At 52.6% G+C, this 22,467-nt stretch overlaps 1 protein-coding gene across 1 annotated transcript in view; it reads left to right on the plus strand.

The window, feature by feature from the left end:
• The window catches only part of CDH22 (cadherin 22), a 52,113-nt gene that overhangs the window by 19,295 nt on the left and 10,351 nt on the right, over positions 1-22,467 (plus strand). The window contains exons 4-9 of the mRNA XM_072916999.1: positions 4,327-4,494; positions 5,458-5,645; positions 6,464-6,717; positions 13,688-13,824; positions 20,801-20,922; positions 21,199-21,316. Of these exons, the coding sequence (XP_072773100.1) occupies positions 4,327-4,494; positions 5,458-5,645; positions 6,464-6,717; positions 13,688-13,824; positions 20,801-20,922; positions 21,199-21,316 (987 nt within the window). The remainder of the gene's footprint in view (positions 1-4,326; positions 4,495-5,457; positions 5,646-6,463; positions 6,718-13,687; positions 13,825-20,800; positions 20,923-21,198; positions 21,317-22,467) is intronic.

A 22,467-nucleotide genomic window follows, 5' to 3' on the forward strand; every position in this document is an offset into this window, starting at 1 on the left:
GGCAAGGCTGATTGCAGCCTGGAACAAGCCCTTGTTAGGTGCTCCATGAACCTCCTGACCCTTTGTGCCTCATACTTCACTCAGAGCACCTTTATCTTCTGCCTCTCAAAATGTGCTGAGCTGAAGGACAGGATGAGGGGCTGGAGGGTGACTGAAGTGCTGGTTCTTGGAGCCAAGACCTCTTCTGCAAGGGCTGACCTCCTCCAGGACGTGTGCTTCCAGCAGAACTGATGTCTTGGCAGATACATTGGTATTTCTGTGTCCCTGCAGGCAGGTGAGGGCACAGGTGAGGAATCTGCAGTCAGTTTGGCAGGTGCTTTGCCATTCCTGGCCTGAAGCAGAGATGGGTTTGATCTAATGGCCAGGCTGCTGACAGAAATTAATCTGGTTTATCCTAAATGGGAGAGGAATGGAGTAGACAGAACCAGATTCTTCTTAGGCGTGCACAGTAAAAAGACCCAAATGGCAGGAAGACAAGGCTTGTCACCATGATGGTGGCACTTCCATCCCTGGAGATACTAAAAATTTGACTCTTTATGGCCCAGGGTAATTTCATCTGCCTTTGAAGACTGCCTGCTTTGAGCTGTAGATGGATCAGGAACCTCCTTAGGATTGGAGGTTTGTTTGTTACCCCATGACTTTCTGGCTTATTGCTCCTCCTGCCCTCAGCTGGAAGGTGCCTTGTCCAGGCAGTCTCTGAGGATGTGGACATGACCTAGAAGTACCTGAGAGCAGAGCAAGGCCCATAATGATGGGATTCCTGGAAGGCAGTTACCTGCTGAGTGCTTTGTCCTGCTTTGTTTTTATCACCCGAAGAGAGTCTGCTGTTGGAGCAGATTCAGTGGTATTTATGTGATGCTCTAAGTGTCCCCTTGCCTGGTAATTATACTGATTAATCTGGATCATGCTGGAAAGCCACATGTGCCTTGTACCAGAGGGTATGCCACCATGTGTCCACATTATTCAGCTATAACAGATACTGGCAAGAATGGGGGAGACAAGTCTGAGCTCGAGGTTGTTCTTGCTTTGTTAGTAGTGTCTGGGAAAGACAAAGTTTGTCAGTTTTTCCAGCTGGAAAGAAGGTGAATCTTGGGAGATGATAGCAATGACTTTTCTGTGCTCTCTGTACAGCCTTGAGGAAGGTCTGTCTCCATCCCTTGCAGCTTCTTTGCAGAGTCCCTGGGAGTCAGGTTTTGGGAGCAGAGACTATCTTGGCTCTGGAGGATGGGACCATGTGGGTTTGCTGCTGGTGGGTGTTTGAGGCAGTGCCCTAAGTGCCGCATGAGACCCTGATTTGCCATGGCCGTTAGCAAATGGTGATGGTACCTTGGCCTAGAAGTCAAAGCCAGCCCAACTCTTGGGCTGGTGGCCTGGTATGGCCCGTGCAATTTGGGAATAGCATCCCAGTGAAATCCTGATGGGTTCCTGGAGGTCTGGCAGTTTGTCTGCAGCAGATCCCCACCTTTCCAGGATGGGCTGAGCACACAACACCATGAGAGGGAGTTTCTGATCAGTCTCCACCCTGCCACAGGCAGAGATTTTGTCTGCCCTGTGCTGCTGGAAGAACAGGAGCTGGCTGGGGACATTCACCCTACTCTGCATGTGCCAAACAGCCTGGACTTGTTCCCCTTTGGGACAAGTGACCTTGGAGGTGTTCTGGGAAGTGCCTGAGCACTTTCCTCCCATCTTGCATGGCATATTATGAGCTATATCATTACGAGCAGCTCAGTTAAGTCATTACAGCCTTGGTGAATGCATGAGCTTTTTCCCTCTCATCCCAATTCATCACTATTGTGCTGACATGAATCATTTTCATTATAAAATGCTTCAGACCCCCTTAATTAACAGAATTGCTTAAATTTCAATGAGATAGCGCTTGCCCAGAAATAACGGTTTTGTATTCACAGTGGAGTGGCAGGAGAGGCCTGTCAGCACGAGCAGCTGGGCTGGCCCCTGTGAGCTCTGGGTGTTTGTGCAGGGCTGGCACTGCTGCCCAGGTGGGAGGGTGCCATCCTTGCTGGGATGGCTGCCCAAGGCACGTTCTTACCTCCCCTTCCTGCGGCTGCTCTGCCTCTCTGTGCGAGCTGCAGTGGGACTCCTTGCTCAGTGGCTTCCATGAGAGCTGGAGAATAGCAATGATCTGAAATGGTGCTATTGTCTTTATAATAAATCCTAACAATGCTAATCATTGGAATAATTGCTAGTTTCAGAAAGGAAGGAGTGATAAATGTCTCCTGAACACTTTTGCCAGCTCCTGCTACACCTGTAATGTCATGCAAATGGCCAGGGGGAGGAATTTCATCCTCCCAGCTCAGTGGCATTTCTGGCTGCCTTTGGGCCACAGCACCAGTGACTTCATGGTGTGAGCCCTTGTCTGGAGGTGACACACCAGACACTTGAATGGGGAAACTGGAAAGCTGCTGACTGTGGAGTAAAGACACCTGGTAGCCTTGGGGTCTGTCCCTGTAGCCATATCTTGGCTCTTTGCAGCCTGCTGGAACTCAGCTCCCCCTCTGCTGTGCTCTTGGTGACTTGAACCTTTAATGCTCTAGCCCTGCTCAATGTGCTGCACATCAGCAAATGGATTGCAAGGTGCTCAGAGCACTGGATGATTCTCTACTGTTTGCTCAGCAAGAGAGGAGCTCCCTGTTCCCTCTGGGTCAGAGCCCTCACTGGGGACCCACTGCAGCAGCCTCCTCCAGTTTGTCCCTGGCACTGGGCAGGATTACTGGTGAAACAAAGCAGAGATGAATTTGCAGTTCACAGCAGGAGGAGGTAAAGCTGATAGTTAAACAGAAAACCCTGGAAGGGAGAGGATTTACAGAAACATAAACCAGTGTCTAAATCTTTGGGAATGTTAAAAAACTGAGCTGGAGGGGGTTTTAAGCTGATTCCTGTCTGTTAGGGGCTGCTGCTGGTACAGTGGGACTGGAATGTGGTGCTAATGACCTTGTATCCATCTAGGCATTCCTTCCTTCCTGACCCTGGTGCCAGGTCAGGCCAGAGTCCTCTCTTTCTTTTTTTCATCCTCAATTTTTTTTTCCATTTAAATGAAACAGTCATGGGTGATTGGCAATTTCTGCAATGCACAGTTTTCAGGCTTTTACTGCTCTTTGTTTCTTGTTTTACATTCCTTTATATTTTAGTCCTGGTCATTTCCCCAGTCCCAGATGAATACTGGAGACCTATAAACAGTGTTTTTAAAAGAGTTACTTTTGTAAGTACTACCATACCATTCATTTTGTTAAGCTCCAGTGAATTCTCTGGCACAGAGCATGTGTTTTGTCATCTCTGGTCTCCTTAACTTAGAAGGACACTTGAAAACAAGGGGTTTTGTGCAGAAAGACTTTGAGAAATATACTGCCCACCCCCCACTCTCCAAATCACACAAATCCCCCTGAGAGGTGCCACAGCACCTGGCAGATGGAGCCTGGGCAGGGGCACCCCTGTTCTGTAAGGGGAGCTGCAGCAAGCCTGGCTCCTGCTCAGCAGATCAGGATAAGTGGGCTGCTGTAGATCTGTGCCAGAGGGGTTTTGTGACTCAGCCTGGGTTTTTACAGAGCAGACCTTGAGGCTGTCCCCAGCACAACCCCCACATTTGGATGGGGGTGAGGATGAGTCTTCTCTTCCTGTGACTCCTGCCCTCACCAACCCTCTGACCTCCACAGATCTTTCACCCACCTCCCGGTCACCCTGGAGAAAAGCACAAACCTCCTCTGTGCCAGGGTTTAACCCAGTGGGAGCTGCAAGGAGCCCAGGAAAAGCAGCAGCTGGGACTCTTTCAGGCTTCATGAGGAGACTTGCTGGGAACCAGTTGGGCCTGTGGCCATTCCTGGGCTTTAGGAGGATTTTTGGGATATTTCTGGCTGGCTGACAACCTCCTGGGCTTGTTCTTCTCCCCAGTGCCCTTCTTTCCCCTTAGTTGGCTTTTGCTCACACGATCTCTTGCAAAGGGGTTCAGCAGACACTGTTTGTGGCCAGCAGTGCGTTCCTGAGGCAGAGGTGGCTGGCAGCACCAGGGCTGTGGTTGGGAGAGTGTCCCCAGCAGTCGAGGGAGGTGACAGTCCCTTCTTCTGTACACTGGTGAGATGCAAGTGCTGTACCTGACACCAGATATGATTCTGTGGGCATACCAGCGTGAGTCCAGGCTGTGAAGGTTGGTGAAATACTGGAGCATCTGCCCCGTGTGAAGAGGGAGATCCAGCAGATCCTATTTAGGTCTGGATCTTGTCCAAAGTAATCTCCAGGGACCCCTTCCAGCCTCAGCCTGTCTGTGGCTCTGTGACCTGCCTGTGCTCTGTGCTCAGCTGTCCTGCTGGTTTCCAGGTGTGATCCGGACCGCCGTGGCAGACCTGGACCGTGAGACTCAGGACCGCTACGAGGTGGTGATCCGTGCAACAGACATGGCAGGACAGCTGGGTGGCCTGTCTGGGTCCACCACAGTCACCATCGTGGTCACTGATGTCAATGACAACCCACCACGCTTCCCTCAGAGTAAGTCCTGCTGGCCATGGGGGTGGGCACTGGAGCATGTCCTGGTTCCTGTGGGTGGTGGGATGGAACCTGCAGGCTGAGCCAGCCTGGCCATTCCAACTGCTGGCAGGGTGACAACACCAAAGGTCCATGACAATACACAGCTCCTGGCCTGGGTCTGAATGTGTCCCTGCCTGGCAGCACAGTGGGTGCCAGATCCCTGCTCCAGTGCAGGTCCTGGAAGCAAGCATGGGTTGTGTTGTAGGGGAGAGCAGGGCCAGCCCTTTCCTGAGCCCTTCCCAGCAGCTGGAAGCCAGCAAGGTCCACCATGTGCTGTCCCCTGGGAGCTGGGGCCAGAACTTGGCTGCTGGCCTGGCCCCTCCTTGCTGCTTTGTGAGAGCTTGTCACACCCTTGTCCCAGTGCAAGGACAGTGACCCTGCTCAGGGGCAGCAGCCTTGTCACAGCACAGCTATTTTCCAACCTGCTGCTAATGGCCTGTGGCTGGTGCTGGTGTCTGGTCTGGGACCCTCCCCAGACAAGGTGCAGGGTGATCCTGCTGTGAGGAGTGGGCTGTGAGGGCTCTGCAGCGCACTCCAACTGTGGCCCAGCAGCTCCAGGCTGGCAGGCCAGGGAAGGTGCTGCAGCTGGAGAAGGCTCAGCTCTTGGGCTGCATCTCCTAGAAATCAGAAATTGCAAAGGAATCTTTGCAAGGAATCAGAGAGCACTGATTGCAGGGCAGTGTCTATACAGAAAAATCAGCCCTTACTTCACACAGCACCTGGAATGTCAGTGCTTCCCAACTATCTTAGCACAGCCCTTGTTTTTGGCTGGTGTATTTGCTTCTCCTGTTGGGACATTCTGGACTGTCGACACGATGGGGTTTGAGCAACCCTCACAGCCCAAAGGTGCCCCAGGGAAGTGTGTGAAGGGTGGGGGCAGTTCAAAGGCAGAAGCAGTGACCTTGGTACCCATTTCTCCTCCAGAGATGTATCAGTTCAGCATTGTCGAAACGGCCCCCGTGGGCACTGCCATCGGGAGGGTGAAGGCAGAGGACTCTGACGTCGGGGAGAACACGGACATGACCTATCAAGTGAAGGATGAGGAAGGGGTGGAGATGTTCAAAGTCACCACGGACAGCAATACCCAAGAGGCTGTCATCACGGTACAGAAGGTGAGAAGTGCTGATTGAGTAGGGAGGGCACAGGTCCCCAGGAGGACCCTTTCCTTTGGGGACCGCTGCTGTTGAATCTGAGTTGAAGAAAATCCTGAATGCTTCTCTTGCAGTAGCAGTTGCATTTTTGTGCCTGCTGATGCAGAAAGAGACCTGTTTCTGCTCTGCCTGCATGGCAAAATACAGGGCTGTGTCTGGGAGGAAAGGGTGAAAAGGAGCAGCAGAAAGTGCCGGCTGGCCCCCAGGGTGGCTTGAGGGTGGCAGTGAAGCAGTGAGCTGTGCAGAGGAGACACCACGCATAGGACTACAGAGAGGAATGCTTACAGCTGTTATTGATAGCACCTGTTAGAGGAGAAAAATGCCCACCTAATTCGTGTACCTGACCAGCAGCACTTTAACTGTATCTGCTTGTGGTGGCAAAAACAATCAAGCAAATACTTGGCGCAGGCAGGGAAGAATGATTGTTTTTCAAGGCCACTGTATGCAGCTTGCCTCGCTTGTAGAAATAAGAGCAGGGTGATTAATGATGAAAACTCGCTCATGTGCAGCACACACTGTGCTGTCTTCCCAGTGAATCCTGGCTGCTCACAGCTTGGGCACCCTGTTGGGGGCCCTGAGTGGAGTGGGCTGGAGGCTTCTGCTTCCTCCTGCCCCCTTGGTGTGGGTGCTGATGGCAGAAGGGCAAAGCAGAAGCCCCCAGGCTGCTACAAAGGTACTGCTTTAGTGGCTCCAGTGCTGCCCCGATGTCTCTGGTGAAGGAAGGGGCAGCAAAGGGACTCCTTGGGCTGGCTGTGGCTTACCCTCTTCCCTTGTCCCAGCCTCTTGACTACGAGTCAAAAAAAGTGCACACTGTCGTGGTGGAGGCCCTCAACAAGTTCGTGGACCCGCGGTTCGTGGACCTGGGCACCTTTCGGGACCAGACCATCGTGCGGGTCTCAGTGCTGGACGTCGATGAGCCCCCCGAGTTCCGGCCCCCCTCCAACCTGATGGAGGTCCAGGAGGATGCACATGTTGGGTCTGTCGTGGGGGTGGTCACTGCCCTGGACCCGGACACAGCGAACCACCCTGTCCGGTAAAGCGCCGTCCAAACCCCACATCAGCCCCCTTCCAGTAGTGGGCACGGGGTCACCTGCAAGGGACACGTGGCCTGGGAGGTCTTGTGGCCGTGGCTGGGGCAGAGGAGGTGGGGGACTGCAGGTGAAAGTGGCAAGCGCTGCATGTGTGGCCCAGTGTGTGCGTGTCTCGTGTCTCGTGGCACAGGCAGCTGGCAGGTGAGTGGCAGCCTGTGCACAGGCAGGCACAGCGGTCTCGCAGGCAGCAGATATGTCACTGACAGGTGACGGCTTTGTGAGTGCAAGGGAGTGTCAGGGAAGGTGGCTGGGTGATACCTGTGTGTCCTTGCTGCTGACAGCAAGGTATCTGCAGTGGTACCTGACACCACGAGTGGCAGGAGGACAGTGGTGAAAGGTGATAAATGAGGTGAGGCTTGGGAAGTGCAGAGCCACAGCCCGGCTGTGTGTGCGTGCATGTGCACATAGGATCAAAGATCAGAGGAGTTTATATTTGGGCAGGGGACATAATCCAGGCAGCAGCTTATCTGCACAGGACATTTCCCATTTCCATTTAATTTGTGGCTAAAGAGGTTGTTACCTTGTTAAATTGTTATTACCTAAGGCACAAAGCAGCCTTCTGGCCCTGCCAACTGGCCTGAGTCACAAGCAGTTGGGTTGGAAATCTGGTGTTCAGAAAACATCCTCAACGTGGAGAAAATTTCCTTGAAATGTGTGTTCTGGTGCCAGGTGCCGGCGGGGCTGCAGGCGCCCGTGGAGCCGCTCACTTCCAGGGAGCAGCACTGGCTGTGACTGAGAGCTCTGCAGGGAGTCAGCCCGCAGCAACAGACTGGCAAGGACAGGGATGGGGATGGGGCCAGAGGGGGCTCAGTTAGAGCACTTGGTTGCATTCAGTGATGTCCCCAGTGCCTGTTTGGGGCACTGAGCTCAGTGTTGTGCAACCATTAGTTTCTGTTTCATGGTCCGGTGAGGAGGATCTCCTGATCCTCATGCAAACAAAGCCTATGATGATTAGAAAGCTCAGAAACGCATTTACACATGGAAAGCTGCCATCTACAGATGCCTGGCAGCTAGCAGAGACTACTGTGTCACAAAGCTGGATGCTCAAAGTTGACTTTGGGGGGAATGTGAATGAAATTAGCCTTGGTGTGCCAGGAACTGTGCATGTGAGTGCTGCATCGCTTGCACTAGTGGGTGCTGAGTGCTGAATGTGTTCTCAACATACCTTTGCTCACCTCATCCTGTGACTCTCCAGCCCCTCTCCAGTCAGGCTATGTGTCTGATTTCTTCCTTTGTTGCCCCTGAGCACGTGTCTGTCAGCACAAACCCTTCAGGAGAGTGGTGTGTCCACATACCTGTGTGTGTGCACATGTGCATGTGCTTTTTCACTTGACTCTTTCTAGCAGTGCTGCAGAACATAGATTTTATTTTCTGATCTGTAATTGTAGGAAAAGGACCTTGGGGACAGAACTATTCTTATTCTTGCTTTTTCTTGTTCTTTGTGCTGCTTCACTGTGGAGCTTGCTGCATTGTTTGCAGACAGACTAAAAGAAATCAGTGGAGAGAGGCTCTTAATGCTGTACAGAAGAGATTTGGACAGAAAAAAGCAGATTCAAGTATTGGGCAGGAATGAGATGGTGAGAGCCCAAACTTCACTTTGGGAGTCTCTCCTACAGTGAGCTCAGTGCTGGCATGGCAATGCCTCGTGCTCAGACACAAGGATCCAGCCAACAGGACTCCCAGGCATCTGCTGTAGCTTGGGAATTGCCGTGTGTTTTCCCTTGTCAGGGCTGATGCATTCAAATACGTGTCCTGCCTGCAGCTATCCCCAGGCAGGTAGCTCATCCTGTGTCCCCCATGCTGCCCTGTGGGACTTGGTCCGTCCCTTCACTCCCTGGTGCTGGCAGTCCCTGCTGTCATGAGCAGCGGCAGTGCAGCAGGGTGAGCCTTCACAGGCATTTATCTTGTACCAAGTGGAGCTGCAGGTTGATATTGGTCGTGCTGATGCAGCACCAATGCAAGAGGAAGGTAGAGTTGGATCTCTCCTGCTTCCCTGTCCTCTGGCTAGCCAGGTAATTTAATAAAATACTTTGCTGCGTAGGCAGCTGTTAACAGCTTCAAAGCAGCGCACAGACATTAATGCCAGCACCCTGCAGCACCAGGATGTGACACTAACCCGTCAGCAGGAGAAGGCAGTAAGTCACCTCTCCTTTCAAGTGTGCTGCTCGGAAGTACAGTCACAAGAAGCCAGCACTTGTACTTCACCTCTGATACATTAGAGAGCACCTGGTCCTGACGGCACGACCAGCATTTGATCCTCGTCACCTTGAAGTTGGTGTGAACCCTTTGAAGTTGCTGCAGTTCAGTGGATCCCTTTAACTTCTGCTCCTCATCTGCCAGCGGTGGGAGCAGAGGCACGGCTGTGCTTCTGCAGGGGCTGCTCTCCCGGACTGTGTGCTGGCTCTGCCTGTGAACAGGGGACAGCCACTTCTGTCATGTCGAGATGCACTTTCCCCTTGAGGCAGGAAAGAACAAGGATTGCCAGAGACAGCAGAGCAGAAATCAGCTCTGTCAGGATTTCCAGGTCCTGCTGACACCAGGCTGCCAGTAACAAGGTTTAGGAGGTATTTTTAGCCAAATGGGAAGGGAGGTGCCCTTGGCTTTTTGTTTTCAGCCCCAGGCCAGCACGAACAATGCTGTGCGACTCCTGCTGCGCTGCCCAAAGCAACTGCTAGAGGCATATTCCAGCCTGATGTTCCCCTGCCCTCCTGGTGATCCACATGTCCCACAGGATGCAGCGACTTCCTTTGACTACAAATCCCTTCCCTCAAGCTGGACTGGGTTGCAGTGACCTGTTAGAAAGATGTGAAGATTGAAGGGGTGTCCCTGAGGCACCTCCTCCCTGCCTCACTCCAGCTGCACATTGCCTGCAGAGCCCCTGGCAGCTGCTTGCCCTGGCTGTGAGGAGGCACCTGGAGATCACCCCATCTCTCAGAGCAGGGCACCCTCCCACTGACACCAGTGCATGAGCAGGGAACCCTGCCGAGCTCAGCATGGCCAAGCGGCTGTGTGAACCCTCTGTGGGGCACAAAACCTTCTGTGGTACCACTGGGGGAATTGCCCTCCTAAATGTCTGCCTCTTTTTATTTTATTCCATCCTTGTTTTTTTGCCTGTCAAAGGTTGGAACTGTTTCTTTTCAGAAAAAAAATTGTTTCCAGTTGGCTTTTTTGGCTTTGGCTGTGTGTTTTCTGGGCATAGTGCAGTTTTTCTCAGCTGAGCCATTGTATGAAGTAATACAGTGATAGACTGTCTGTGTGTGTGAGGCTGTTTGTATGGAGCCTTTTGTTTCTCTCTCTGCAGTGGGAGCCTGTGCTCTGATTGTGTGGATTCCAGGCTTTATCAGCACTGGGAAGATGTTGCTTGGGATTTAAGGTTCTCAGAGATATTCTTGTTTGGCATTCACAAAATCTGGAGACACGTGTTGGACATGGGCATTTTATAGACTCCAACAGCACAGCAAGAACTACAACCTGCTTCAATACAAAAGGGAGAGGAGGAAAAAACAAACACAACAAAAAGCTTTTCATACAATGTTTGAAAAGCTCCCTATTAACAAAACACATGGCATAAAATGTGCTTCTTGTTGTGTTCAGGGGAGAAGTGAAACAAACTGCTTGAGAAATGCATTCATGGGAAAGATGAGCACCGAGAAAGCTGTCGAAATTAAACAGTCACTTGTTACATCCAAACCAACAGGCAGTGCCAGCAGGAAGAGAGGGAAATGGAGTACAAGGTCCGCATCCCAATCAGAGCTGGGCACTGCAGCTCCAGATACCGTGCAGCAGCCAGCTGCAGGAGAGGTGAGCATAGGTCCTGAGTACCTGGAGGAGGAGGGATTAAATGCTGCCTCTTCCCAGGTGAGAAGAACTGTTTGACTTCAGTGGGATGGGTGAATATGAAGCTGGAGCAGAGGTGGAGAGGCTGGTGGTTAAGGTTGTATTGCACAGAATGATGTGAGTGAGCACAGCAAAGCACTGCTCCCTCCAGCATGGGATAAGATGGAAGCTGTTGGAAGGTGAGGTCTGTTGTGGGATCTGCAGCTCTGAGCAGGTCATGGCTGTGGCTTTCAGGGGTGGATGGACATCCCTGTGCCATCGTCCCAGTCCCCAGCTCCCACAGCAGCCGAGCATTCCAGAGCATCCATGGCCTTTGGCACCTGCAGAGAGCTGCAGACTCACCTGGACTGGCCACCTCCACAGTCACAGTGAGTGGCAGCAGAGTCAGTCCTGCCATGGCAGTTTGCTGAGCTCTGTGTCCTTCCCCGGGGCAGTACTGAGAAAGTGGCATTTCTCTGTAGCAGTGGTGGCAAAGGGATCAGAGTTTTGGTTTGGTTTGTGCCTGGCCATGGGGTACAGGCAGCATGTCCTTAACAGACCATTCAGAAGGGACAGAAGGCAGCCTCAGCAGCAAAGCTATGAGAAGCATAAGAACAGGTTCCCTGTGCATTACCCTGAACACTCCCTGCCATCCTCCTGCCCTCCGGCCAGGCACACAGCCCTGTCAGGTGTGTCCAGGCTTGGGGGTGTCTCCCATCACTAACTGGATTTTTCTGTGTAATTTTTTTTTTTTTTTGCAGATGTCTCTGTTTATGCAGCAATGAGAGAAGTGTGATCAAAACAGGCATGTGCTTATCTGAGAGGCAGGGAAGCCATGGAGAGGGTGAAGTACCATCTTGAATTTAACAGCATGAAAAAGTAGAGTGGAAGGCAGGACATGTTCGAGGTCAGGGATGTGGGAGAACAATGGAAGCAGTTATGTAGAATTAGTTATGCTATTGGAAAGGTATTAGTTGTTGTCATCCCAGTTTCTGTTCCTCTTTCCAGCAGAACATAGGACTGATTTGTACAATTCAGAGTGGCCATGCCTCTCCTTTTCCTTTGCAGTAATAGTGAACAGAGTGGATGAGAGGCTGCAGTACATGCCAAGACTGTCACTGTCCCTTTTGGAGTTGGCTGTGCATCTGTAAAAGCTCTGCTGCCAGCTGGGAGTTGGGGCAGAAAATGCAGGCAGTCCCTAGTAGCTGGTTTTGAGATACATGAGCTTGTACCTGGCTTTGTGTGAGAGATGTGCATCACCTCTAGATGCAAGGGGTTAGGAGGAATTCAGCTACATAAGTACTAGATGGTGGCTGATGCAAATGAATTTAGATAGTGATTTTTGAATGTTTTTATTTGGCTACAAGCAAGTTCTGTTGTATTTACTCTCTCATCTCCCCATCTGTCTGAGAGGGAGAGAGCTAGGAAATGTAATCTGGTATTGTATAATATGTTAAACTGTAGGAATGCCTTTTTGTGTACGTCCATCATAGCTGGAGCTGTGTAGCTGTGCAGGGGCTCTGCCAGAGGCACTCCCATCTGCAGCTGGCCCCATCTCAGGGCATGGGGCAGAACAGCACAGGGCCATCTCTGGTCATGAAGAAGGTGAGCTGATGTTCCTTGGCTGTGAGCCATGAGTGATGGACCCACAGCTGGAAAACTGCTCTGCAGCACATGGAGCACTTCCTCTGTCCTGGAGCCTGTCCTGCTCTGCTCCTGTCCAGTGTGGCCTCTCAGTGCTACTTTGCCAGCTTTCCAGTTTGCTTTGTCCCTACATTTATCTTCCTTCTGTGGTTGGACATGTGACTGAAGGCTTGAATTTATTCACAGCCCTGCTTTTGGTAATTTTTCCTTTGTACTCTTTGCTGTCTTGTATTATTTAATTCTGTGAAGCACTCTGGGATTCAGTGTGTGTGAAAGATGCTGTACACAATAACATTATGCTGCATTGTTTGTGATTTGCAGGCCTTCTGGATTTCTAATTCTGATTGCAGTGGTGGTTTGTGTTGTTTGTGCTATGGCTGTGCTCAACAGCCTCAGCTGGATCAGACTTCCCTTCCAGCCCTTTCCTTCAGGAGCTCACATCTCATTGTGCCCTGATTTACTGCTGGCTTGCTCCATTCCGTGTGTAATGGTTGGAAATGCAGGACATATCACTAGGAAATGCATGGATTTGTGGTGTCCTGGTGAAGGCTCAGGGCCAAACCTGGTGTGTGACTCCTCGTGAGCTGTGGGGTTGCCCCTGGGGAGAAGTGGGGATTGTGCTGTCTGGAGGTGGTCCAGGGGGTACATGGGTTCCACCCTCAGGAGGGGTTCTTTGGGACAGCACTGAAGCAGCAGAATGAGCAGAGTGAGAGCTGCCTGTGGTGGGTCTCTGCTGAGCAGCTGGACACAGCCAGAGAGGGAGAAGCTCATCAGCCTGTTCCTTGTGGGACAGGAAGCTCAAAATAGGGAAAATCTTGGGGCTACTGGCGTGATGTGCTGATGGGGGGATGCTGCCCACTGCTCTGCTGCCAGGATTGCTGCACCAGTTGCACGTGGTCAGTTCAGACCCTGTGCCCTGTGCTTTGTGCCACTGTAGCTGCAGTTGAGGTGTCTGCAGATGTGGCTTACAGCCTACTGTGTCCTGCCCTCTGGGTGTCTCACTTGGGAGGAAGCAGTGGCAGGAGCAGCAGAGGGGGTGGCAGGTGAGATGGGCTCCTCGAGCAGGGGTGCCCACCTTCAATTTGGTTCATGCTTTTCCTGAACCTACAGCACTGAAGCTTCCCAGAGTCACAGGTGAAGTTACAGCCCACAGCTTTTGTATTGCTCTGTCTATCCAAAACATAAGTTTCCCATCAGAGCAGGTTTTTCCCCTTGTCTAAAGTCTGTGCACAGTTCTACTTTATGCACCAAAAGTCACACTTTAATTTTAGTTGAAGGCTCTGGGCTTGTAGCCCAGTAGAAACATGGCCTTCCTGTACCATGCTGCAGCACAGGACAAGGAGAGCAGTGACACAGGGCCTGTGGTGTTAGACTCCAGTACTCCTGGGGCTGCTGGTGAGGGTGGGCTTGGCACCTCCAGCTGCTCACGGATTCCCCTTTGCCTGCTCCCAGGTACGCCATCGACCGCAGCACGGACGCCGAGAGGATCTTCGACATCGATGCCAAAACAGGCGCTATTGTGACAGGGAAGGTCCTGGACCGGGAGACAGCAGGGTGGCACAACATCACTGTCCTGGCCATGGAAGCAGGTGAGATGGAGGAATGCTGTGTGGGGCAGAGTTTGTGGGGCAGGAGGAGGAAAATGGGTGCTGTCATTGCAAAGGTGGCCAAGACACAAGTGTTAATCAACACTGAAGTCAAAAAGAAAAACAAATGCAGCAGCACTGAGTCTGACATCTCCCTAGACAACCTAAAAATACTCTTCCTGAGTCAAGCATTAATAAGGGAGCATGGTCGAATAGTATATTTGATGAACACTAATCAAATTCGTGTTATCTCTGCGCCATCTCTGCCAGTCATCCCTGCACAGCTGCCTGCACTCACACCTGCTGAGCAGCACCGGGGGCTCCCGGGGGGCCGTGCTCACATCACCTGCCTCGGATCAGTCCTGTGACATGGTGGATGTCCCCTCAGCCGGAGCCCTGTGGCACTGCGGGGCTGTCAGCACTTGCTTCTGCCAGAGCTCTCAGTGTTTGGGGTTCACACACTGTACCTGCACCTGGGTGTGTAGCTCCGGATGCCTCCTGTGTGCTCGGGGTGGTGCAGGTTTGGCACAGAAGGGATGGAAGGGAAGTCCTGGGGCTGCAGCAGTGGGAAGAGGCTGGGGGAGCAGAATGTCCCAGGCACCATACTGGGAAACAGAGAGGCATTGCCATATTCTTTGAAGTTTTCCATATTTTGGATGTGCAAGTCACCAGGGCAGCCTGGGCCCTGCTGTGCTCTGCCTCTGCCCTGCAGTGGGTACCAGGGAGCTGCTGTGGCTGCAGAGCACCTCCTTATCCCTGCTGACTTGTGCCAAGGCCTGCCTGTCTAGGGGCAGAAACCTTCTCCAGGCTTTGCTCTGAGTGTTCATTTGCTCCTTCTTGAGTGTTGAAGCTGCTGTTCATGTTCAAGAAGCCAAGTCAAGGCCTGACTTGGATCCCAGAGGTCAGATCCTGCCACCCACTCTGGCCAGACAAGGGTTACAGGCCTTGTAGCCCTGGGAGAGGAAGGGTCAGTGGCCAGACCCCCACTGCCCAGAAGGGTTATCTGTGGCTCCATGGTGCATCCCAGTCCCTCTCTGTGCCAATGCTCTGTGCTGGATGACGGGAGTGACCCCTGCACTCTCTGCCTGTGGTAGTGATCCCTGCCTGGTCACATCCCAGGGAGGACAGTCCATTGCCCGGCTGTGACCTGTACTGGGGGCTCCATGGGGAAGCTCTGCTGGGAGGAGGGGATGGCAGCACTGCAGCACAACTCAGCATCCAGAGGAAACGTGAGGTGACAAGAATCAGAAGGACAATATTTACACGCTGTGGCTAGGATTTCAGAACAAGTTAGTAAATGCTGCAGCTCCCCTCTGGCAGGGAAGCCTGTCAGGGTGGATCGCTTCAAAAGCCAGGGAGACTCTTCAGTGCTCTGACTTCTCCCATGGTGAGCTCTGACTCATCCACTTTAGCTGCCCAGACATTCTTCCCACTGACATTATCCTTAACGTTTTGTAATCATGAAATATTAATGACTGATATTGAATTTAAAGTACAATTTATGTCTGAATCCTCTGGCGGAAAGGGCAGTTGTAAAGGTACAGCCTTCTGAGTGATGGAGGGCTCTGGGAGCGGGGCCATGCAGCAGCTGTGCCTGGCGCAGTGGGATCAGCAGTGGCAGTGGGGAATGCAGCAGCTGGGAGCCTCCACACTTGCAGCTGCACATCCAGCAGTGCAGGCACACAGGGGTCTGGGGCCAGGGGTGCTGGCAGGGCTCTGTGGTGCTCACCATGGGCATGTGGGGTGCAGCTGGATGCCACAGGGCCGATCGTCATGAACTCTATCAGAGGCAGGTGGTCATATATTCTCTTTCCTCAGTGAGATGTAAACTTGGCAGGAGGAATGGAACATACCCAGAGGGAGTCCTGCTGCCCAGGATTGTGCCTGGTGCCTCAGCTCATTGGGGCTGGTGGGAAACTGTACCCACTATATTCCCATGGTGCCAGGACCTACTTGATTCCCATGGCACCAGTTACATGGCCTGGAGTGCATTGCAACAAGATATTGCATCCCTGTGGCCTCCTTGAGCTGCCCTGCTGGTCTGCTCTCGGGGCTGTCCTGGGCAGGGTTTGACCACTGCAGGCTGAAGGACAGCCAGCCCCACTGGCTGTGCCACTGGCCAGCCCCACTGGCAGCACTTGTTCCCACAGGCAGCCCGTGGGGCTCGAGCAGCTCCATACAGGAGATGTCCCCACCCTGGAGAGCCCTGTCTGGTGCCCACTGCTGCAGCAGAGACCGTGTCCAGGTTATTTCCCACCTGCGGGTGTCAGAGTGTATTTGCCCCTGAAAGCAGCAAGAAAAGCTGCAGAAGGTGCCCAGCTGTGCCCATGAGCTGTCTGGGCTGCTCACTGCTGCCGTGGGGAGCAAGGGCAGCTCTGCCCCTGCAGCAGGAGCTGCCCGGGCCAGCCAGGGACCAGCAGAGTGTTTGGCCTGGCAGCGTGGCAGCCAGCAGGAACCATGGGGGCTGTTCAGCTAATCTGGCCTGGGACCAGGCCAAGCGTTTCCACAGATAAATCTTCATCTCCCTCGCAAGCTGTTTACCTTCCTTGGGCTAATATTAGTGATTCTCTTCCTGTTTTCCTCTTTGCTCATGTAAAATGATGAGGCCTTGACTGCTGTGTCCACTGCTGGTAATTGAGATGATAAATCTTCCTGCTGGAGACTGGCTTTAATCAGAGCATTGTGTTTGGATGCAATTTAATGACTCTCATGCTGCTGAGTTTGGGTAGGACTCAGGAGAGGTGAGAGCCATTTATGTTACTTGGCTTAACTGCTGCTTCCACTTTGCTTCTCCCCAGCTGGGGGCCACGTTTTCAGCTCCAGCCTCTCATATAGCCACCTGTCAGACAAGTCATACCCTTGGCATGCCCCTGCTCTGTCCTTGGCATCAGCACTCTGGTTTGCAGGCAGGAGCTGCACAACAGCTACAAACCCACCCTGTGCCCCAGAGCCATGGCATCAGGGCTAGAGAGCAGAGTGGCACATCCCAGTCTTCTGTTCTGCATTTTCTTCTCCCAGTTTGCTGAGATAGTGAGGAATAAATTCAACTCCTGCCTCTTCTCACTTCCTTACTAATGTAAAAATTTTGAATTCAGTGTTGTACCAATTTGGTGTCAACACAGAAAAGCAGATTGGACGCTGTGCCCAGCAGTGTCCCTGAGCTGGTCTGCTCCAGGTGCTGCAGCTGCATGTGGCTGCCCACAGTCCCCTGGGCTCTCCTCAGACCCAGAGAAGCTGCTAAGCACTTTTGATGTGTGTGGGGGGGAAGACAAATGGCATTTGCTGGATTTGGAGCTCCACAGGAGATGTTTGGGTGTAAAAATGCAAAGTGTTTATTGTGAGATTGTGTGAGGGTCTGGAGGAGTAAGGGCTGGATCCTGGCACAGCAGAAACCACAAGTCCCCTCCTTTCCTGCCACAGCAGGGGTGACCAAGCCCTGTCAATCCTTTCCCATCCTGGGAGCTGCTGCAGGGCTACAGCATTGCTGAGCAGTTGCCCAGAGCTGCTCGGTGTCACTCCTGTGAGCACTCAGCTGTCTGCAGCTCAGGGAGAGGCCAAGTTGGTGTTTTGCATCTGAATATTTAAGAGGAGAATATCGTCCTGTTGAGATTACTTACTTACATGATTAATTAAATAAGGAAATAGTCTGGGATGTGGATGAAGATTCCCCTGAAGCACTTGACTCTTGGCCTGAGGGTTGCCATGCAGCAGGACTGTGACCATCTCATGCTCCAGAACCCTGGCGCTGCCTGTCCCATCCCTGCCAGTCCTGTCCCAGTGCTGCGTGTTCTGCTACATGGCACCTGGGCAGGGGTGGCATGCCCTGAGCCACGCTGGTGGCTGTGTTGAGGCAGGCACAGATGCAGCAGTGTGGAAGCGCTGGGCAGAGCTCTGTCCCTCACACAGAGCAGCTCCAGTGGCTCTGAAATAATTCCTCCCATGTTGGCAAAGGCAGCTGCCAGTCACCAGCCTGGAGCTCCCATGCTGCACGGCTGTGCTTCCAGCATCTCCCTCTTGTTCTGTGTGTTTTCCATGTCTCTTTCCTCAGTCTTTTCAGATTAATAACATTCCAGCTCCTGAAGGAAATGCAGAAAAACGGCGTGTTTAATTTTAATTTAGGAAAGCGTTTAGGTAGCAGCCTAGTTTTCTCACTGCTGTCAATCAGGTTTTCTCAAGGCTGACATCAATTAGTTTAAAAATATTGAATGTAATTTTGCCTGACACAACATATTGCAGCCACTGCAAAATATAATTTATTTTAGAAGAAGAAATAATTAAACTAATTTGCATGTCAGTCAGCTGAGCTGGAATACCGAGGAGAGACGCTGCAGTGGAAGATGGTTATTTTCCCTTCCGGGTGCCCTCAGCCAGCACGTGCTGCCCTCGCCTCAGTCACGGGCCAGGTGCTCCTCACAGAGCCCTGCCAGGGCAGGTACCCACGCCACAGCCTCATCCACCCTCTCTGCTTCTCTTTCTGGTGCTGGGACCTGCCTGCTGAGCCTTTGCTCCTGTGCTAAGGGCATTTTGGGTGCGTGCACACAGGTAGAAAAAGCACAGGCCAGAGTTTCTGACCTTGCAGATGTGAATCCTGTGTTAGTTGAGTGCTTTGTGCCTTTCAGCACAGATATGCTCCAGCAATCTCAATCACCCTTCTGACCATCAAAATATCAGTTTATGCTACTATTAATATGTTACAAAAAACATATTTCAGATGTTTTGAAGATAACTTCTTTCAAATACATCCAACCATTTTCCATTCTTTCCACCCATAAATACAGGTACTGGCTCAAAGGATGAGGAAAGTTGATAAGGCATTGAGAAACCTTCAAATATACATTGTACAGCCAAAATAAAAAGAAGCTAATGTGTGCCTCACTGGAAAGGTAGACAAGAGTGCAGCAGTTGCCTTTCTAACCTTGATGTTCCTGGACACGTCAAATTTTGACCCTGTCACTGAGCCAGGAGTGAGCATGAGCCTCAGGCTTCAGCAGTTTTGGAAGGGCAGAAGAAGAGTTTTTGTATGACAGGGTGCATTTAGAAAGGTCACTGTCTCAGAGCTGTGCCCAGGGAAGCAGGACGTGAGCCCTGGCTCGGGAGGGGTCGGTGCAGGTCCCCAGCTCTGTGCTGAGGCAGGGATGTGACCCCGCTCCTGGCAGCCACGGCTGGAGCTGGGCCCTGTGCTTCTGCCTGGCTCTGAACACACTGATCACATCCCTCCTCAGGGGCTGGGGGGGTGGTTTCCAAGAGAAGCTGCTTTGCTCAGGATCACCTGGATGTCCAGAGCTGGCACGCACATCCCAGCAGCTCCTGGGGAGGGTTGGGCAGTGCTGGGATGGGTTCCTGCTTGCAGCTGGCTCCCACGCTGTGGGGCACTAAGGGAGGAGGAGCTCTTCCTCTGGGTTACAGTTAGGAAGGGGAAGAGCTGGGGTCCTGGATTCTTCCTCCTTTCAGGCTCTACTTCCTCTCCTCTCTTTCTGCCTTTCCTCATCCTTCTCACAGCAATCTCAGCCTGCTCCAGAGCTGAGCAGCAGGAATGGTTATCTGTCTTCCTTGTGGGTTGAAGAGGGGGTGATGAAACGCTGCCATCCTCCTTCTTGCAGGAACTGAACCCTTTTTCTTCCTGCTCATTTGTGGGCATCAAGCACACACCCCGCCGCCTCCCCAGGCTCCCTTCTCACCCCGCTGCCTCCCCCTTTCTCTCTTCCTGCAAGCAATTTCACTGCACCAATATGCCTTTTAAAATAACACATAGTTCTAGGCTTTTAGTCACGACTTCAGCCTCCCTCCCCCAAAAACAACTATCTAATCACCAGAGCAGCTGGTCTGGGTGAGAGGGAGTGATAACGTGAGAACCGGGTGAAGGCAGCTCTGGGGAGGGGGCTTAGATTCCTGGCTAATTATGGAGCAGCGCTAAATCTCCTCTCCCCTGGGTCCTCCCCCACCTGATCTGTTGGGGCCAGTATTAATGTTATAGACAAACAGGTAGCAGAACTCCTGCCTGAGCGTGGAAAGAAGCATTAGTTCTGTCACAGGTGCAGCCTCTGGGTAAAACAAAGGAGATGGAGTAAGAGGGAGTTCTCATTTCTGGAGATATATGAGGTGCTTCAGCAAACATCAGGCCCTCCAGAGTGATTTATAATCCTGTGGCACAGGCTCAGTGTCCCTCAGCAGTGTTTGCAGCTCAGTGACGCTGCAGTGAGTGGAGGTGTAAATGCTGCCCCATCCCACGTGCAGAGTGAGCCCCAAGGGAGGGGGTCCCCAGGACCACTGGCTGTGTGAGGCTGGGCTGGTGAGTGCCAGGGAGAGAGGGCTGCCCTCAGTCTTACTGCGTGACCCCCTCATGCCAGCTGATGGATGGGGCTGTGTTTAACTTTGGGCTGCAATGGCAATAAAAACCCAGAGTCAGCATAAGAGACCTGAGTCCCTGGGCAGGAGGCTCATGCCTCAGTGGGGCACATTTGACCCTGGGTCACCTGGGCACAGCAGAGGTGGACAGACAGATCTCACCACCAAGCTGTGCCCTTAGCTGATGCAGCTGTTTCACATCCCAGCTCCAACTGATGGCTCTCAGATGTTGCTGCCAGTCTCAAGCACCTATGGATCAGGATCCGGGTCAGAGGGGGGTCTCACATCCAAGTTTTCCGTCCCATCTTGGTGCTGTTTTGCTGCAGCACAGATCCTGACCCTTATAGCTGGGACTAGCTTTGGGCTGCTCTAGTTTTCCAGGGGTAGATCAGGTGGTGTTTCAGGAGTCCTTGGCACACAGCCCAGTGACTGGGCTTCTTTTGCAGGGTGCAGTGAGGCTGAAGCATGCTCTGCAGGTGCTGCTGTCCTGTAGACATGCTGTGCCACAGGCAGGCAGAGGTGCAGTACTGGCAGCAGCCACGATGGCCTCTGGGCAGATGGGGATGAGAGGTTTGCTCCCTGATAGCAGCAGCTGATCCTTTGTCTTGAAGCTCTGCTTCTCTTTCTGTTTCAGATAACCACTCCCAGGTGTCGAGGGCCTCTCTCCGTATCCGAATCCTGGACGTCAATGACAATCCACCTGAGCTTGCTACCCCCTATGAAGCTGCTGTGTGTGAGGATGCCAAGCCAGGCCAGGTAGTGAGAGACCCCACAGTCCTGGTCCTGGGCTGCAGGCAGCACTCTGGACTAGTGCCAGCTTGCCCATCTGTCCCCTGCTGCCTGAGAGTCTTCCTGTGCAGCCCCTGTCACAGTGAGAGTCGCTCGGCTGGTCCCACTGAGCCCTGGTACAGGGCTGAAGGCTCATCCCACTCTGGCTGCAGCTGGTGATGCTGCTGGCTGGACCCTGCACGTGGGACCCGGGGAGAGGTTGTGGGAGCAGCTCTGGTGCTCACCTCTGCCTTCTCCCCACAGCTGATCCAGACAATCAGCGTTGTGGACCGGGATGAGCCTCAGAGCGGCCACCGTTTCTACTTCACGCTGGCACCTGAAGCCACCAACAACCACCATTTCTCTTTGCTGGATATCCAGGGTAAGTCCTGCTGTACCCTTGGCCCAGCATCCTTCAGGCTGAGCAGCACCTCTGGCCATGGACAAGGAGGTGGGTTATGGTCCCTCTGTGCCAGCTCTGGGTGCTTTAGGCATGGTGCAGAGCTTCTTGTCAACCTGAAATGGTGGCACTGATCAAGCTAACAGCTTGGATTTCCTCAAGGAGGCTCTGCCAGTTTTATTCCTCACTGCAAGCAGCTACAAAGCTCCTCTCATGCTGTCTGGTTAAGCCTTTGGTATTTTCAGGGCTCTCAGTCCTTTTCTTGATGGGAAATCTCCAACCTGCCTCTAGGCAAGGAGATGATGTGGATTTATAGATGAACACGCTCCCATTTTGAGCGTTATGATTTATTCCTCTCCAAAGTAAATCCTGGAGCATGGGTCATCTTGGGGCTGCTATGTGTTGGCCAGCCCTGTGCCCCTGACAAATGGGAACAGCTCCAGAGCCCTGGGAGGCAGTGGGGCCATGCTGTAGCCAGCCCACAGCCATGGTGGGTTCTCTGGGACACAGCCTGCACAGCCTTATTCCCTGTGAGGTGGTGGCTCTGAGGTGCAGTTCCTCTGTTTCCTGGGGCTCATTCTCTCCTTTAGGACAGGCAGCTAGGCAGAGCCTGTCTGTTCCTCTGGGCAGCTCTGGGGTTCTCTGCATCCCTGAGCTTAGCAGCTCATCCTGGGTGACTCGATGCTGCTGTGAATGATGGGGTGCCATGCAGGTTCTGCTGGCTGAGCCTGGCAGCTGTTGGATTTTGCAAGCTGTCAGGTCAGGCTGCGTTTGTGTAGACAGTAACAATCCAGAGAAATAGTTATCAGTATGCTTCCTATTTTTGGTTGGTGTTTAGGGTGAATTTAGGTCCTGATTGTAGCAACAGGTACAGCAGGGTCCCCTGTAGATACTGGGACCTCCTCCACCCACATGTCCATGTGCTTGCCACAGGGCCCAGAAGACCACATTGAAATTCTTCTTTGGTTTTGGTTGGGTTTTCTTTTAAAACCATTCTCTTTCTCTGCTTTTGCAGCTTTATCTGTCAAAAGCCTGGTTTAGTTTGTTCTGAGCTTATCATAGGAGCCTTCTGCTGACGTAAGATCCTGCTTGCTCAGTTTGGTTCAGCATTATTAGGGATAGTCAAAATGGAA

This window comes from Taeniopygia guttata, chromosome 20 (genome assembly GCF_048771995.1).
Source record: "Taeniopygia guttata chromosome 20, bTaeGut7.mat, whole genome shotgun sequence".
Lineage (NCBI taxonomy): Eukaryota > Metazoa > Chordata > Aves > Passeriformes > Estrildidae > Taeniopygia > Taeniopygia guttata.